Source organism: Carassius gibelio, chromosome B12 (genome assembly GCF_023724105.1).
Source record: "Carassius gibelio isolate Cgi1373 ecotype wild population from Czech Republic chromosome B12, carGib1.2-hapl.c, whole genome shotgun sequence".
Taxonomy (NCBI): domain Eukaryota; kingdom Metazoa; phylum Chordata; class Actinopteri; order Cypriniformes; family Cyprinidae; genus Carassius; species Carassius gibelio.
The window spans coordinates 7,425,131-7,437,268 of record NC_068407.1 but is presented as its reverse complement, the minus strand read 5'-3'; the positions used below and the strand labels follow the sequence as shown (position 1 = coordinate 7,437,268).

General features: G+C 36.2%; 2 protein-coding genes across 2 annotated transcripts; one reads left to right on the top strand and one right to left on the bottom strand.

The window, feature by feature from the left end:
- The first annotated feature begins 412 nt into the window (after positions 1-412).
- LOC127969420 (guanylate cyclase 2G-like) lies at positions 413-6,866 on the top strand. Its single transcript, XM_052571347.1, has 17 exons — positions 413-586; positions 681-825; positions 916-1,051; positions 1,136-1,239; positions 1,318-1,484; positions 1,987-2,112; positions 2,200-2,283; positions 2,373-2,477; positions 3,203-3,274; positions 3,425-3,749; positions 3,873-4,050; positions 4,147-4,287; positions 5,060-5,252; positions 5,516-5,690; positions 6,192-6,290; positions 6,384-6,475; positions 6,764-6,866. Exons 1-17 carry the CDS (start codon positions 425-427, stop codon positions 6,854-6,856), a joined length of 2,397 nt encoding a protein of 798 aa, XP_052427307.1. The 5' UTR covers positions 413-424; the 3' UTR covers positions 6,857-6,866.
- A 630-nt stretch (positions 6,867-7,496) lies between these two features.
- Positions 7,497-9,800, bottom strand: LOC127968742 (beta-tectorin-like). Its single transcript, XM_052570079.1, has 10 exons — positions 9,734-9,800; positions 9,424-9,614; positions 9,184-9,335; positions 9,002-9,074; positions 8,602-8,705; positions 8,440-8,523; positions 8,191-8,353; positions 8,024-8,102; positions 7,910-7,942; positions 7,497-7,692 (listed from the first exon to the last, which is right to left on the bottom strand). Exons 1-10 carry the CDS (start codon positions 9,798-9,800, stop codon positions 7,628-7,630), a joined length of 1,011 nt encoding a protein of 336 aa, XP_052426039.1. The 3' UTR covers positions 7,497-7,627.
- Between the last annotated feature and the right edge of the window lie 2,338 nt (positions 9,801-12,138).

The window sequence follows — 12,138 nt, the reverse complement described above, 5'->3', positions numbered from 1 at the left end:
TTCTTTTCATTCTAGTGGTGGTTGTGCTCGCTAATGCTGAAGATACCACGTCTCTGATGATAGAAGCTGAGAAACAAGGCCTAATGAATGGAGAGTATGTTTTCCTCCTGCTTCAGCAGTTTGAGGTCAGTGGCAATGTGGTGAGTAAATGGTACACAGAAAACGCAGGTGATCTCTCTTAATTTTTCACTGAAAAGTGTATAATAATGCTTAAATAAATAAAATAAAAATTCAAGGTTTAAAAAAAGCTGATAAATGCTAAATATTAAATAATATCAAAGTATGCAATTCAGATGTGTCGAGTCAGTGGACATTTGTCGGCATTTTAAAACTGAATCAGACTACGGTTGTGACAATTCCTGTTTTCCTTAAACAGAATCCACACTCTCATGTTTTCCCTCATTAGGACACCCTGTGGAAGTCTATGGGTGATGCAAATAAAACAACAATGCTGAAGGCTTTTGACATGGTCTTTGTACTGGCTCAGAAGTCCTATGAAGGGTATGACTACTATGACTTCTTCGAACAGGTTTATGAGAGATTAAAAGGGGCACCATTTTACAGCAACCTGTCGTCAGAAAAAGAGGTGAGAATATTTTATTTGAAAAAAATCATATTTTTTGTAGCCCTTATTTTGATCAGCTTTCAACTAATTTTATTTGATCTATTTGATGCTTTAGGTCAGCTCATACGCTGCCTATTTACATGATGCTGTTCTACTTTATGCAATGGGCCTTAAAGAAGCCTTTAAAAATGGTAAAGACATCCGGCACGGACGAGAGATTCTCCAGAAGCTCAGGGACAGGACCAACATTAGGTTTTACGGTAATTTTGTCTCACGTGCACATGTTTGTACTTTACCTATTGATTGCAAATAACCTAAATAACTTTTTGTTTTCTTTTTTCTTATAAAAGGGGCTTCAGGTCTGGTTCACTTTGATAAATACGGAGAGAGGAACCTTGACTATTCAGTATATGACCTACAACAAACAGAATCGGTCACAAAATTTGTCTCTGTTTTGGACTTTGACAGCCATTCGAAAATGATCAAGTAAGACCAAAAGTTTGCACATGTTAACATTACTTATATTTAACACTGAAACTCTTGACTATATGAAAAATATCTGTTCTGCAGACCCACATCAAAGTTTTCTAACATTGCATGGAAAAACGGAAAACCTCCACTAGATAATCTGGTCTGTGGTTTTGATAATGAGCTCTGTGAATGGTTAGACAATGGTAAGTGGACATTGCTTTGTGCATATACAGTTTTTTTATGTATTTGAAATGACATAACATCTTTCCACTTGATTTCAGATATATCTCTGCTGGTTCTGCTGGTGGCTTTGCCTGTGTTAGGAGTGGCAGCAGTGGCTTTGATCACTTTGTTGACTCTACAGAAGACCCGTCTACAGTCTCGTCTGGAGGAGTCCAACTGGTGGCTTATCAACTACAACGAAATAACTATCCTCAGAGAGCCCAAAGTAAGATGAACTTGTTCTTTTCACTTTGTTTTTAGTGAAAGATTTAGATCTTTACTATAATTACATTTTTATTTTAGTTTAGTGATTTTGAACAGTCAGACTGAATGTGTTAATAATACAAATGCTAAATAGTTTCTATTATACTTTTAGTTTTACAGTGAAAATCTTAATCAGTTTGCATCAGTCTTTCTAATTATGTTGCTTTAGCAGTAACAGGCTATCAGTAATAACAACACCAAACCAAATGGCAACACCATCAATGTAAAATATGTAAAATCTGAATGTAGCATAAACCAGCCTTGACAAACATGCTAATCTCACTAACTCTAAACTGGTCTTTTTTAGCAGGGTGAGTAAAAATGGCCAAAAAAATGTTTTCAAGCATCTACAAGCAAATGAAGACACACTGTATTATGTTATGTGTATGTACTATGAAAATGGCATCGTATTTTAATGCCAGAACATTGACACATAAACTGCAGTATTATTGTGGATTATATAGGTAACACAAACACTGTCTGTAAGCACAACGCCAAGCAAATGTGGAAGCAGTGGCTCTCAATCCATGCTCTCCTCAAATAGCTGTAGTACTAGAGAAGCCATCTACGCTACTATTGGACTCTATCAGGTACAAACTCTGATTAACATGTAAGAAAATAATGTCTTACATGTTAAACCCAGATATTTCAACTCACTCGCTTTGCTCATGGTGCAGGGCAACGAAGTGGGGATAAAGTTTTTGAAAAACCAAATCATCACTGATATCAAGAAGCCATCGATCATTGCAGAGTTCAACATGGTAAAATTCCCAATATTTTCAGAGATTCAATGAAGTCACAGGCCAATAGTTTGCTAATACTCTAATGCTTGTGTTTATCCCTGCTGTAGGTGAAAGAAATGAAACACGAGAACCTAGTACAGTTCATCGGTCTGTGCATCGAGCCACCAAATGTCTGTATCGTAATGCAATACTGCAAGAAAGGAAGCTTGAAGGTGTGTATACTGTATACTGTAAAAAAAAAAAACTAAAAAAAAACGTAAAAAAAAACTTTTTTAACGTTGTAAATATAACAAATATTACTGGAGTACTAAATTATATATGATATCAGTTTCAGTCACTTCAGTACTTCTAAATGTTATGTTTAATTCAATATGTTTCTTTCAGTTTCTTTGTAATTGTGGAACTTATTAGCAATTTCTGAGTGAAAATTGTCTCTACATTCAGTTTTCTTCAATGTAAGGTTAAGAACCATTCCAATCTCTTGAAAAATTATAGGAACCAGTTCTTGCACATCTATTATTCCACCATTGTGGACAGTTTTCCTTGATTTATTCTTCATCACACCATACTAAAAAACTGTGAATGTATAATGTTTAGTGTATCAAAAACATACTGTGCTACAAGTTTAGTCTAACTCAGTTATTTTGAATACAAAACAAGCTGTGCAATTTTTATTGCATTTGCATTAAATATATATTGCATAAAAAAAATATGTATTGAATTTATGCTGCCATAAAAGATTGTACAATAAAAATAAATAAATAAATAAATAAATGGAAAATCTGAGAAATGAGAACTTGGATTGAAAATAAGATTGAAATAATCTTAAAATGGTCTCATTGTTTGTCAAAAGAAACTGTATTTCTTATGTTGGAAACATATAAGTCCTCATCATCAGACTCTAAGTATATTTGGCATTCTGCTTTTAAAACATCAGGATGTTCTTGGGAACAGTGAAATTGATCTGGACTGGATGTTCAAATTGTCCTTTGCTTATGACATTGTTAATGTGAGTATGTTGTTTTAATGTAGTATCCTTCATTGCATTATATTATCTAGATTTCTAGTTTGCATATTCACTAGGAAAATCTTGATCTTCAAATCTTGAACAAGACTGGTCCAAAAGCAAGACCTTTTTATTTTGGTATGTTCCCTACAGGGCATGGAGTACATACATAAGAGCAGCCTGAAGTCTCATGGAAATCTGAGGCCCAGTACGTGTCTGGTGGACAGCAGGCTGCAGATCAAACTCTCCGGCTTTGGCCTGTGGGAGTTCAAACACGGTACCAAACACAAAATGATCCCAATGGAGAATCCAAATTATGAAGAGATGTACTACACTGCTCCTGAGTTTTTGAGAGAGGTCTACTACCCTTTCAATGGGACCCAGAAAGGAGACGTCTTTAGCTTTGCCATAATCATGGGAGAGCTGATACACAGTACAGAGGCGGGCCCATATCATGATGTTCATCTGGAACCAAAAGGTAATGCCTGTGTTGTTTTTCTTAACATATATTAGTCTGGTTGCCACCATTGCACCCAATTTTCCATTCCTTATCCAGTTGGATTAAGTTTGGCCTTTCAGTGTTTTTTATTTCATTCTTTAGAGATTATCAAGCAGTTAAGGACTCCAATAAGTGACGAGCTCCTTAGACCATCCTTGTCTGCTGACATCTGTGATGAACGTCTCATCCCTTTGCTAAAAGCCTGCTGGAGTGAGAACCCAGACCACAGACCCCCATTCATCAGGATCAGGAGACAACTACGTCAGGCATGTCCTGAAAGGTGCATGTTTTATGTAGCTGTCTGTCCATTGCTCATGACCCTCCTAAATATACATTTTAATTTGATTTACTATGTGCTGATTTATCATTTTCCTAGCCATGTTAACATCCTAGACAACATGGTGAGCAAACTGGAGAATTATGCCAATCATCTGGAAGAAGTCGTGAAAGAGAGAACCAATCAGCTCACAGCAGAAAAGAGTAGAGCTGATAAGCTTCTATCTAGCATGCTGCCAAAGTAAACAAACCTTGATAGTATCATTGGGACAATGACATTTTGTTAATGTACTTTTCATTACTCATTATCAGCTAGCAAAATAATTGCCATAAAAGCAGTTACATACTTGATGGTTAGATCGTCTATTTGGGTAGTTGACATAAAATACTTGTACAAATGTATTTTATGTTTTAAAAATGTTCTCAAATTTTATTATACATGTATTTTTAGGAGTCATTATTAATTGGGAAACCATATCAGTTATTATATTTTATTACACCATATAGTTATTTATAATGTGAGGATGAAAGGTGCTTAACATGTGGGGGTTTTTTTTTAATAAGACTGAGAAGGGAGGAAAAATGTTTTCACAAACAATTTGTGTTCCACAGGAAACACTTTTGTGTTTGCTCGCAAAACATTTGCACAAAACTTGTATGACTTTTACATGTAAACATTATTAAATCCCACCCGCCCCAAATAATTGCCTTGTTGTGAAAAAGCATTGCTATCCTCCAAGAAACTTTGTGTTAGTTTGCAAACCATTTGCGTTTTATTGCAAAAGCACAGAAATACAATTATTTCTCTCACCTCATATCTTTATATTTTGACGTTTTTGTGAGTACTGCAAAGTTTCTTGGGGGAATCATCTAATATTTTTCTTTTTATCTCCACATCCCCTTAGGGACTTTTTACATTGTTTCTTATACATTCATATACATTTTAACCTAAAATGTCAGTGTTGATAAAACCTCATGGTTATGGGTCCGCTGATGGCAGTGTGTTTGTACAGGTATATTGCTGATCAATTAATGTCTGGAAAACCAGTGGAGCCCAAAAGTTATGACATGGTGACCATTTTCTTCTCTGACATTGTGGGTTTCACCGCCATGTGCTCCATTAGCTCAGCTCTGGAGGTGGTCACCATCCTCAATGACCTCTACAGTCTTTTCGATGAGATCATCAAGCTATATGATGTCTACAAGGTAAATAAAACAATATTCACTTTGAAACGCAACTCTGCCCATTCAAGCTCTGCTGGTGTGCTTGTCAAAATATTTGGACTGAATGCATTAACATTAAAACATGTAGGTGGAGACTATAGGGGATGCATGTGACATGAATGGAAGAAGGACTTAATGAATGCTTCTTGATGTTTTAATGTTTTAATGAGCATATATTTCTATCAATACAATTTTATTTCTAGTTTATCATATTGACTTATTTCTTAATGTTATTTTTGTGGTAGGTCGAGACTATAGGGGATGCATATATGGTGGCCAGTGGACTGCCTATCAGTAACGGTACTCGTCATGCTGAGGAGATCTCAACTATTGCACTCCACTTCCTATCTGCCATCAAAAGGTTCAAAATTAGGCATCTGCCTGATGAAAAATTGGCCTTACGGATTGGGATCAATTCTGGTATGGAAGTATATGCTATAAGTCTTTTGAGTGACGTGTGTGTGATGTGACGTGTAGCCAAGTATGGTATCCCATACTCAGAATTTGTGCTCTGCATTTAACCAATCCAAGTGACTAATGAACAAACACACACAGACACACCATGAACACACACCCAGAGCAGTGGGCAGCCATTTTTGCTGCGGCACCAGGAGAGCAGTTGGGGGTTCGGTGCCTTACGGGTCTCACCTCAGTCATGGTATTGAGGATGGAAAAGAGCACTGTACAAAGATCTGATGAATGGCGCTGACTTATATAATGGTCAGCTCCGGCCTTTCTGGTGGGCTGAAGCACCACTGGTTTGTGCAGCTACACAAACGTGAACAAATCAGGCTTCAGTAAAGAGTAAAACAGGAGTTTTCCCCATATGCGTTTTTATGTAATGCTTGATGCAATGCCCTTATCTCAGGGAACCGAGGTTACATTAGTAACCAGAGCGTTTTCTGTCCTTTAAATATACAGGCCCAGTGGTTGCTGGAGTTGTAGGCAGTACAATGCCCCGATACTGTTTATTTGGTGATACTGTGAACACAGCTTCTAGGATGGAGAGCAACAGTCTTCGTAAGGACTTTCCTCATTTTTAGCAGCTATAAGTTATTTCACCTATATTTAATCAGTCAACATAATAATAATAATAATGGATTTCCTTCTCAGCACTGAGAATCCATGTCTCCCAGAGCACTGCTGATATTCTCTTCAAGATGGGAAATTTTGAACTGGAGGAGAGGGGCGATATAGAAATAAAGGTATAATGTGAAATAATTATTAAATAATTGTATAATGCCACTTTTTATACAGTGGGCTCCAAAAGTCTAAGATCACACTAACTATGATCTATTTTTCCCCCATACAAACCTGGAAATAAGATCTATGTTTTAGGATTGAAAACAATATAAAACAAAGAAATGTTATGATGTAAATTATATTAATATAGTATTTTTAATATGGAGGCCTCAAACTTGTATGTACAGTTAACAGTGTTTACTGTTATGCCATGTCTGTGCATCTATTCATATTTCTGCTGTATTTTCTAGGGAAAGGGAAGACAGAAAACGTTCTGGTTGATAAGCAAATCTGGATTCAGTTTTTCACCCATTGGCCAGGACTGTGATGCAAGTCCCAAGTAAGGAACAGATGTAAGTATCAAGCCACTTACGTTTTTTTATAGATTTCTATATTTTATATCAACATATATATATATATATATATATATATATATATATATATATATATATATATATATATATATATATATATAGTAGCACAGTTTGAGGTGTTCATGCTAATTAAAAGGAAGTGCTTTATGAAGACCTGACACACTGTTTTTGGACAGTCTTGCCATGTCATATCTAAACAGGAGAAAAACAAAGCAACCCCAATGAATGATGGAGGCAGAAGAGCGATCCAGAGGATTCCAGACATGGCTAAAATGACAGAAATACACACACTTACTGTACCCGATATCTAGTTTGACCATGATTTGATATATACTCTTGGATTATAGGACATTATCACAAAAAACAACAATTTTATTTAAAATGTTTTTTGTTTTTTTTTACATTTCAAAATATTTTATACGTATATCATGCAAACAAGATAAAAACAAGAATATGTCTCTTTCTGTTCAACTAAAGATTAACAATTGATAATACCTTCTTCAGAGATTATTTTCTCATTCTACCAATATTCATGCAAGGAATACCCAAATAAAAAACTGTAAAAAAAAAAAAAAAAGAAAATGCAAGTGAACATTGAAAAGGAATACACTCCCTGAGACACGTATGGTTGCTGTGTGTGGGTGTATTCATGCATGCGTGTCTATTTTGAAATATTTGTCTGTAATTGTATGAGTGCAAAGGCATGATTCATTGCATTTGAGTGACCTACATCTGGCCCCATTACCAACTGAAGTATCCTAAATATTCATTCAGTAGAAATATGGCCAGCAGACACAGAAATGGGCCTGTAAAATAGAAGAACAAGAACAGGAAATATTTAGCATTATATCAAGAACTTGACTTGGTCATGTTTGATAAGATCGTTTCAAATTTGAAAAAAAAAGGATTTTTAATGAATATAAAATCAGCTGTAATGCTGTAAAATGGTGGTGTACTTAAATATAGAATATATAAATATATGAAAATCATGTGTCCTGCATTGCACTGATAGTTCTAACTTACCTGCAGGATGAATATAACTAGAGGAGTGTTGTGCTGTAAACAGAGTTATGAGGTTTTAAATATGTGTTATTGAATATCAAATTGGAATCATGCAGAAGTCAAAATCTTAAATACCTCTGACTTGAAACTCCATAGTCAGGATCCCTCCATTAGGATCAGGCTCAAATTCAGTGCTTCTTGATGTACATGGAGTCTTGGATAGAGTTAAGAAGAGTTTCAATGGAGACAGAAATCTATTTAAAACTACAGTGCAACAGCTTTAAATTGATACAGATACTCACCGGCTGACAGAATAGCTTTTCCCCATCACATACTTGGACCTCACAATGGAGCCACACGGTGGAAACTTTCTCTAGCCGCTGGAAGCGGAACGAGTTGAACTTAAACATGGACCGACTGTCTTTCGCATTTTCAAATATGATGACTGTGTTGTCTAAAGAGCAGCTGTCAACCAAGAGCAAATATATTAGAGCAGTATTGAATCAAAGTAACATGAATCAAAATAGTCTGAACTGACAATAAAACGTTACCTGTTCTGAATTAAAGTCCACCGTTTCTTGTCTGTTGAAAATGGAGTAGGTGTTGCCCAGCAATTTGTTATTACTACTTTGAATCTATAGACATTAAATAAAGAGTCTTTTATACTGACTGTGCATTTGATCAAATTACACAACTTTTTTTGAGCAACTCACCGATTACTGAGTCCTTTTGCTTCAATGCCAATGAAAACCTCAGATCCGATCTCTGATGTGTCAATCACATATGGTGCATCTTTTGCATAGAGGAACTTTGAGTTCTACAAACCCCAAAGAAAAAAACACACACTCAAATTCAGGGTTTTATATAATTAATATATTTGTAAAACTAAAATATATATATTATTAATTTTATTTTACAAATATATAATAACATGTATAATAAAAATACAATACTACATTTTTTTAATTGATTTTTATTATTTTATTATATATTTAATAAGGCATTTTCAATAATTGTTGGGGAAAAATAGCGCACAAATAACATGGAAATATTTTTTTTTCTTTTGTATATTCGTCATCACTGGACACTTTTAAGGAGAGCGTAAGTACTCACTGTGAACACATTCATAGACAACTGAGACTTAAAAGAACCTAAACTCCCGTTGTTGACATAAACTGTTGCCACTCTGGAAGAAGCAGAGGGTTTAGTAAAGACGCTGCAAGTCAACGGTCAGAATGCACAGGCTCTATGAAATCTACACCTACTAGACTTGACGTCAGTGTAACGGGATCTACCTTTGGCTAAAAACAGCATTGTTGACCAGATAAGCCGCTTTATAAGTGCAGCTGAATGTGTAGTTGACGGGCTGGTTCCGGACAGTGAGAGAGGAGTCGTTGGATACTATTGAGTTATAGAATATGTACCGTGGGTCTTTGCCTCCTACATACTGAGAGGAAGATAGAAGCCAATAAAATTGTAACTCTTTTTCTGATTAAATAATTGTTAGGATACATTAAACCAATCAAACGGCTCACCTCGGACAGGGTGCCACAGTAGGAGTAATTCTTTGGAGTCAGGTCTGGGATGGTGAAACGATAGAAGCCCGGAGTGTTAATGCCGTTGTAGCACATGCCGCCCAGTGACAGCTGGCCAATCTCCCATCCATATGGACATTCGGGCACGTTTGCAATGATGGCATTGGGAAAACATGACACCATGACATAATCTGAAACAGATGACAAATTGGTCTGTCAGGATTATCTAGCCAGTTAAAGCATGCCTACAACAAATACACAGAATTTTGATCCACTATGAGAGGAGATGTTAAAAATATGATGCATTTACCAGCTTTCTGAGGGGCACAGGCCCATGTCATGGGGAAGAGAATGAAGATTACACCAACAGCTGCCATTTTATAACTCTGAACAAAGAGTGCACTGTTACATTTACCTAAAATGTCTCTGTTCAAGATTTTATACATGATACAAGCACACTCAAGACCTGGATTATCTATATTTAATGCCAACGTGATTATTTTCAATACAATAGCACCATAATATTTGAGTTACAATTAATGTTCTTACCATCCCAATGCAGAATCTAGAAGAAGCGTTGGCTCAGGTCTCTAGCAGAAGGTTTGCATAGTTCCTGTGCAGATCTTCTGCATGCAAATGATGATAAATCCTAAAAGCAGAGTTCATTGAAGTCGGCACAAGAGCTGCTTTATAGCTCCACAGGTAGGCTGTAACCCCCCTCGCTTCTTTGGTCAGCCAGTCTGGTGAGGACTTTTGGTGATAGCATTGTGAAGGAAAGCACAAAAGCTCTCTGTGCTGGCCAGACATTGACTTTTAAATGACCAGCGTCTCAAGGGGAAAGACCATTTTCTCATCTTTAATCAAAAACATGGTCATTTTGTCCATTACTATTTCATTTCCACATAAAATGAAACTCCCAGCAACATTTCAGCCCTTCATATGAGTTTCTGATATAGGACCTCTCTGTTGTCAAAGATCATTCCTACCTGCAAATTCTGGTTTCTACTTGAAGATCTAATAGAAATGGGCATCTTTTTTCAGAGAGTTTGAAAATTAGCTTCCAATTTACACTCATTCCAGGTTATGTAATACTTCTCGTCTCTGCCAGGCGGACATGCTGATCAGTGGATTGCCATCAGTAGATATCTAATGCGCCCTAGTCATGCCAGACTGCCTCTTAAAGAGGCCCAGTGTCATTAAGGTCAGCCTCATTGAGCTTAGCCAAAACAGTAATACAGCTGTGCACAATCTTCATGCTGTTTATCTGGAGTGAAAGGACAGTAATTGGCGTCATTAATGGATAAAGATCACGCAAAAATTTAAATCTGCTGAAAATGTACTCGCCCTTAGACCATCCAAGATTTAGATGAGGTGGTTTCTTCTTCAGAAGACATTTGGAGAAGTTTAGCACTTGCTCAAAAATGGATCCTCTGCAGTGAATGGGTGCCATCAGAATGAGAGTCCAAACGGCTGATAAAAACACAACAATATTATACACAGAAGCAATAGTTTGATGTAAAATGATTTATCACAATAACCTACAAGTAATTCACATAAAGTCCATTAATTAATGCATTGTTAAGTGAAAAGCTACATTGTGGCATAGACAACCCGCAACCCTTCACAGGAACTTACAATGCAATGCAGGTCAGGAAACAAGCTTTTTCCGGAACCCTGAATCTGACTGATAACGATTCATGGCAGCAGGGGCACTTAGATCCGAAATATACCACCCAAGTCATCACCCATGAACTGGCAATGTCACACAGCCCAAAAACATCACACTTGGGAATTGGTGTACAAAGAGCCTTTAAGATTTCTGTAATCAAACATACGATGCAGAATGTATAGATGGGGCCTGTATAGATCAAGATGGGCCCCCTGATAAGGTAAGAAGACTGAAGACAAGCACACCCAATCTGATAGTCAAAGGATGTGCCATTCACAGAGATTGTGTTTCAGCCTCCAAGGAAAGCAGGGCACTTAGAGAAGCAGCATTTATCCTCAGACAGTGTGTCTCCTCAAATTTGAGGACAGGCAAGTATCCCTGTTTAGCCTTTCTTCATGTGTATGAATCATGAATACGAGGTCAGCAGGTTCAGTTTGCTCACAGTGATATTAGCAGTTTTAACACAATTAAAACTTAATCTCTGTGTGGAAGTTATTGTAGACAGATGTGTTTCAAAGATAATGTGTTCATATATAAAGAGCAGGGTTTATTATGACTTGGAGTAGACAGTAATGTTAGTATAACATTATATTTCAAATCATAAAATAGTCCCTACATTCTTTATGAATGTTTATTAAGAATCAGCTTCTCTGTATTGTATTGCACCTATATATATATATATATATATATATATATATATATATATATATACATATATATATATATATATATATATATATGTGTGTGTGTGTGTGTGTGTGTGTGTGTGTGTGTGTGTGTATTTTACTTAGCTTTTTTGACAAATATACTCCTACAGAATATGATTTTTGCTGTGTTGTAAAAAGAGAATGTTATAGGCTTTAAACATAACGACAATTTTTCAACAAAGTAAGGTGATGGTAAAGAGAAATAAAAGGAGTGTGTATTTTACAAATAACTATTTTATGAGATCAAAACATACACACAGCCAAAATTCGCTAATTACTGGTGCTGATGTAAAATGATCAGATGAAGACAGCACAGGCCCTGATATCCCACGTGATAAA